General features: G+C 35.5%; 1 protein-coding gene across 1 annotated transcript; it reads left to right on the top strand.

Moving 5' to 3' along the window:
- The first annotated feature begins 3,359 nt into the window (after positions 1-3,359).
- On the top strand, positions 3,360-4,425 carry LOC117116806 (tyrosine-protein kinase SYK-like). The gene is made up of 2 exons (XM_033260903.1): positions 3,360-3,515; positions 3,640-4,425. Exons 1-2 carry the CDS (start codon positions 3,360-3,362, stop codon positions 4,423-4,425), a joined length of 942 nt encoding a protein of 313 aa, XP_033116794.1.
- The last annotated feature ends 2,610 nt before the right edge of the window (positions 4,426-7,035 follow it).

Here is a 7,035-nt window from a genome sequence, read left to right as displayed (position 1 = left end):
GTTAGTGATACCAATTCCAATAACCTTTTCTGTAATCATAGCTAACACAATTTTAAGTAACTTATAATTAGGATCACATTGGCGGAATATGCCTAAGCCGAATTTTTTTTTCTCGAAGGATTCTGATCCATTTGTACATAATACTTACATTTAAGATATTTTCTTCCTACAGAAAGAAAATTGATTTATTTTACGCTTTACTTTACTGGTAAGTGTAGGCTGCTTGTTTTGTTTTCATGAAATGTAATTGTTTTGTTATTACAGTATTATAATTTTATTTTATTACTAATTTTTATTATGATTAATATTTTTATTATTAATATTATTGTTGGCATCCTTGCCAGTTGTTGATATTATTATTATTATTATTATTATTATTATTATTGTTATTATTATTATCATTATTATTGTTATTATTATTATTCGTTTATTACTAATAGTATTCTTTTGTTACTATTATTTATTATATTATTTATTATTACAACTATAATAATGTTAGTACTATTTTTATTGCTATATTATTGATTTTAAAATTACTTATTATTGTATATAATTTTGTAATGTCATTTTTATGTCTACAGTTCATTAGGTCATTCTTAAATTTTGAACTTTTTTTTTTTCATTAGATTATGCCAGGACGAATCAATCGTCTATTTAATCGAAATTCTCAAGGACGTCAAAAAAGGTAAAAAAAGTTTTCACATCTTCATGTTAAACCTGCTTTAATATAATTTTAGTATCTATGGTATAATGATGATAATATGTATAAAAAAATATCTTATCAGAAATTTTGTTCAAAAGAGTTTTCGTAAACATACATTGATATTTATAAATTATGCTAATGCATTATAGATGTATGATAGTTATAGCTACTTTCTTGTTCTACAGACGGTCCGCATTTGCCGGTTTCTTCAACAAATATTTCAAATGTTGTTTTACTGTTGAGAGATCTGAGGTTGATGGAGATCTTAAGCCAGCACATCCACCACTGATTTGGATCAATGTGCCATCACATATCCGCGTTATACTGTTGAGGATCATGTATGGTATTGCCGTAGACCTTCCACGTGCTTCCATCGCGTACTGTGATTCTGATCCACAATTTGACATCTTAATCCGACAATACGCTAGAGCACTTGTTCTTCTAGATGGCAGCTATTTTGATATCAACATTCCTGTTGTGGAGGATATGGAACCAGACCACTTGGCTGCACTGAACCTCATTCGAAAGTGCTTCTCGCTGGATGTGATCAATTGGGTCCCAGCTCTGAAACAACCTATTGTCGTCGAAGGAAGGTTTGTGAACTGTAAGCCAAAGCTTGGTGATGACGTTCTTACAAGATCTATTCAGAAAGCCTTTGTTGACAAGAAAGATCAAGTAATCGACACGAAGATCTCATTTGCTAGTATTTCAATGTGGCATCGGCCTCAGCTTGAATCATTATCTGCTACCAAATTGCTCCACATGGTTAATGGAGGATTCAGTTTGACGACCAAGGTATCAGAGCCATACAAATTTACAAGTAATTAATAAAGTTCTCAAAGGATTGCTTATGGGTTCATTGATTTCTTTAAACTTTGTATTGGTTGTTTGTTAGTAAAATTAAACGTAATAATTATAAATGATATGTTACTCTATTATGTTCGCTTATCATTACCTTTGTCGCATATTTGTGTGTTATATTATTATTACAGCTTCGTGTTATCTAATCAATCCAAATCATTTATGAAGCGCCTTTCTTTACAGATACGAAGTGCTGGGAGTGTTATGGGAGTAAAGACATTGAAAACAGTTCAATATAATATTGACAACATCCATTTGGAAACCCGCGTTTTACCATCAATTGAGTTACCATCAAAACTTACTGTCAAGCACTCAGAAATAAAAGTAAGTTTAGTTAAAAAAAAAAAATCAAAGTTTTGAATGTATTAATATCCATAATTATTGGCTTGAGCCTCTATACAAGTTGTCAGCAACTCTAAAAATGCAATTTTTTTTATGACTGTTTTTAAATCCATAGGCTATGAGCTTAGTTAGCCAACCTCTCTTTACCACTCCATGTATGCAGTTTGGCGACATATGCCACCGATCATATCCAACTATGAGACCCAAAGGCGACACCATCCGACCATTCACTTTGAACATCTGCTGTGGTATCAACCAAAATTTCAAAGTATCATTCAAATGTTTTCGATATGCATTGGACATTATCTTCAGTGGTGAACAAGCTCGGCCGATTCTCGCAAAGTCTTTGAAAACAGTCAAATATAATATAGGCAACATCCATTTGAAAACTTGCTTTTTACCATCAATTGAGTTACCATCTCAGCTGACTGGAAAGCACTCAGAAATAAAGGTAAGCCTAGTTGGAATACAAATTTTTTAATGCACCAGTATTACCTTGTACTTACACAAGTTGAAAGCGAAGTTACCAAATGAGTGCATAGTTTTTACGACTTTTAAAATTCTTGATCCACAGGCTTCTAGCTTAATTAGCCAACATCTCGTTACCACTCCATGCATGCAGTTGGGCAACGAAAACCAATGTCGTGATATAATATGCCATCAACGCTATTCCACTGTGAGACCCAGTAATGGCACCATTCGACCATTCAGTTTAAACATCTGCCGTGACATTAACAACACATTCAAAGTGTCATTCAAACATTCCCAATATACATTGGATATCACCTTTGATGGTGAACAAGCTCGGTCGTTCCTCGCAGTGATCGCAAGAATGCTGATCTACTTTGTTGGTAATAACATCCATAACGGATTTACTGTCGTAAGTGTTTCGCATCTTTACACTACATTTAATGAGTCCCTTTATAATTTTGATAATTGTTTGATCGATTATTTGATTAAGTTGATTGATGGATTCAGTTAATCATTCATTCATTCATTTTATTTCACTGTAAAATACGCTATGTGCCTATTATATTACTTGTACTTTTGTATTATGTATATTGATAAATGCTATGTATGTTTATAGAAATAATACGCAACTCATTTGTTTTCGCATTTGCAGAACGGACACCACATCCTATTCTTGTACAAACAGCACGGACGATCAGTCGTGCCAAAGCTCGGTCAGTAGTCAAAGCAGCTCTACCAGTGCCGTCACTGACGTTCCTGCAACATCAGTAATTGCAGCTCTTTCGCCTCAGAAAACTAACTTGCTAGCAGGCCATCTGCCAGAATTAGTCTTTATTGATACTGATGAACTTGAAAGCAACAGTCTTTCTCTCGGGGGACCAGAATGGCTGAAAAAATTTTTCCCTCCAAAACCCTGCCTTACCACCCCAACACCTGCCGAGAAAGGTGATCTCTTATACACATCTAGATGTGTATAAGAGACATGCTTACAGCAACTCTGCCACAAAAGATGCTTAAACTATCAGAAAAAATTGCCTTACCAGTCTACCTCCAAAAACTGGACGACATTCTCCCAAAAAACATCAAGCCTATAGTATCTACAAGAGATTTGTATCCCGTGGTTGTATCCGGAGAGCAGGTGAGCCCTCTTTTGTTTGCTATTCAAAGTTAGTAAATGTGAAAAATAAACTATTCTTAAAATTTAGCAATATATTTAATGATCAAATACATTGTTTAAATTACTTTTTTTTATTTTTGTGCAGGTTCAACTTGGCAAGGGTGCCTATGGGGAAGTCTGGCTAGAACGCCTAGAGTGCAATGGCCCTCTTGTTGCGGTAAAATCTTGTGACATTACTGGTCAAGGCGATAGAGAAAAACAACTAAAAGACAAGTTCTTAGTAAGCCTTGAAGCGCGTGTGCTAGCCTTCTTGTCGAAAAAAAGCAGAGCTTTCCCCTACGTTTATGGAATTTGCGAAAAAGTAAGATTTGGAACCCGAAAGAGCATTATTATCGAATACGTCGGACATCCAACTAAATTAAAGTCTGTGACTCTCTACAAGGCCATCTTCTTCAAAGACCCACATCTTACAATTTCAAATGCACTGCGTGTGGCGCATGACATTGCAGAGGGCGTTCAGGTAATGCATCAAAACGGCTTCATACACAGTGACCTGGCAAGCAGGAATATTCTTCTTCATCATGATGGCAAGCGATGGACGGCAAAAATAACTGATTTCGGTTCAATCTCTCATGTATCAGCACCATTCGACTTCTTTCAGCTTCACAAAATTCCTGCAGAACAACGTCAACAGTGCATAGCAGCTCACAGAGAATATGCACCAGAGTTATTTTTCTCAAATGCACCCCCAAACTTTGCGTGTGATATGCATAGCACTGGAAATATGTTTTTGGAAATGGGTTCCAATCTGCAGATAAAATTTCTATCCAAACTCGGAAAACTCTGCACTCACATCGACCCAAAAAGAAGGCCAGTCATTGACGTTATCGTCAAAATGTTGGCAAACAAAATCAATACCGGTAACTTATAAAACTAATTGGCCTTCATGTGGTTTTTCTAATAAATCTTTGTTTTGCAAATTTTATAGCCATTATTTATAGACATTACGAATCATGAAACAATACTCTTTTTATAAATCATTGAGCAAAATACGGTATATAGAAATTATAATAATTGAAAATCGTGCAATAGTTATTTAAATTTGAAAATAAATACCTTAATTTAATATAAATTTTAAAGAAAACGTTGTATTGTCTTGTTATTTTGCTGTTACCTTGGGATTTCTCACATGACTGAATGTCCTACGCGGCGTCCATTATTGCACAAATGCAAGCAAGAAATTTACTTGAAACTGGCAAGAAATTTACTTGACTTGTATAACTTAAACAAAACAAAACAAAAACCAAACAAACAAACAAAACAAAAAAAGTATTATAATTATATTGACATCCTCCCTGCGCCACTCGATATTGCCTATGCCGATTATATTTCCGCCAACACAGTCCTACTCTATTTCTAAGCTCTAAAATGTTTTTAAAAAAATAAACAAAAAATATAGTTTTGAATATACTAATGGTAGGTGTGTCATACACAAATCATTATCTCTAAAGAAGGTTGTATTGTTGGCGCAATGAGGATGAACGAAAAAGTCTGCTTGCAAGTATTCATGACGTCATGCACGATTCAAAGTTCTGGCTTTGGCGATTGCGGATCCAGATATTTTGCCAGGTGCGCACGTGGCAATCAATGGTCCAAAAGGATTTCATGATAGGTTCTGAATGTTTCCTTACCTAACCAGAAACTATATGTCCCCTGGCAGCTTCGGATAAATGATTTTCACACTTGGTCATTGGTATTTTAGGCAGCTGTCAGAAGGTGAGCCGCAGATTTGTATAATGAAATGTAAACTTTTTGGCACTCCAAGTAAATGAAACCTTTTAGTCGTAAAAGTTGCATAATTTTACTATTAAAAATGGTACACTTTCAAAGAACATGATGTTGGTGACGTTGATGATGTTGACAAATGATGGTGATGGTGGTTGTTGTACGATGTTGATGTTATTAATGGAATGAAGGAAATACGTCAGGCTGTAGATATTTAGCCGATAGAATGCCATTAACACCTATTTATAATGGTTAGCGAGGGACACCAGTGGCCACCGAAAAAGGAAGGGGCAGGGGAAAAGATCCCGGGCCCAAGCTTACCAGGGGGCCCAAAGAAAGTGCAGGTAGCTTTTTTTTCAATATTTTTTTTTTTCAAAATTATTAATTACTGTCATGGGCCCTCAATAATGTCATGGGTCTCCTAATAATAGGCCCCTCTCCAGATTGACAGGGCCCCAAAAAATGTTGTTTGCGCCTTCGGCGTAATCTTCCGCGCTTCGCGCTCGTAACTGGGGGCCCACACCAACCCTTGCCCCTGTTACAGTTTCTTCTCTTGGCGGCCCTGACTGGAGAGAGACATCATGAAGTTAAAAAAAATAATAGTCATTGTCCGATACAAGATGCTTCAAACATAAATCAGTTACACATATTATTATTACAGTAACACACGGAAATCTCCGCAAAGCTTAATGTTTATTAATACCATCAATAAATTGGTTTCATTTGATTTCTTACATGAGAGAGTAATGTATCATACCTCACTATTCCAACACATAATTGGGGGAAATTAGATTTTAATATATAGATAAACTTTAGCAATATAATATTGTTATGGAAATTTATAAGCGAGAAATCCTAAATTTGTAATTTATATTTTTGGTCTTCCCCTACGAGTGGGATAGTGCCACGTGTCAGCCCCTGCCCCCTCACCGTTGGCGCTCCACGTTTTTTCACAACCAAAAATGTATATAATATTACCAGGATTTATTCTTTGCTGAAAAAAAGCAAAATCGATGACGTTATCTTCATCTGATCCAAACATGTCACTAGCATTCTCGACTTTCCTATCGTAGAAACGCAGCTTTTTAAACTTGGTGGCTGCTGTAATTTTTCTTCTAGTGCCCAATGTGGCGTAAGCTTATATTTTTTTCCCAAAATGATATACGGAAATGACACTCTTAATTCATCATCATCACATCACTATTACTTGTCTTGATCTCTTTCTTTTTTCTATGAGCGATTTTCGGCAACATAGTGATCAAATTCGTATGTGTGATATACCATAGGAAATAAATTTTAAAACATTGTCTTTGTTCTAAATACTTTACATTACCTGCTTCAAAGCCGTGATCCCACACGCCACCCGAAAATTTGAGGAAATAGTACCTCTAGATGGTCGGAAATGACACTCTTATATAGTGAACTTCGTCATCATCATTGACTTGTAGTCAAAATCAAGCACCAATTCAAGAAATTGTTAATGATTTTCGGCAATCAGAGATCTAAATAACCTGTGTGTAATTTACCATAGTTGGAGCAGATTGGCGGAAGAAGGGGGTGGGTGAAGGTCCACGATCACCTCGTGGAAAATTTTAGAATATGGACACATAGGTGCCCGGAAATTGCACTCTCATACTTTAGAAATCGTATCGGTACTGTGTTCACAAAGACAAAAATAATATAACAGCAATACAATACAACAATTACTTTTCTTAATAAAATTTAATTGGTTCGATTGCACCAAATACACCCCTGC

The sequence above is a fragment of the Anneissia japonica genome, unplaced genomic scaffold, assembly GCF_011630105.1.
Source record: "Anneissia japonica isolate Jap-2015-1 unplaced genomic scaffold, ASM1163010v1 scaffold287577_len299045_cov155, whole genome shotgun sequence".
Classification (NCBI taxonomy): Eukaryota; Metazoa; Echinodermata; class Crinoidea; order Comatulida; family Comatulidae; genus Anneissia; species Anneissia japonica.
The sequence above is the reverse complement of the archived record's forward strand: the minus strand, read 5'-3'. Positions and strand labels throughout refer to the sequence as shown.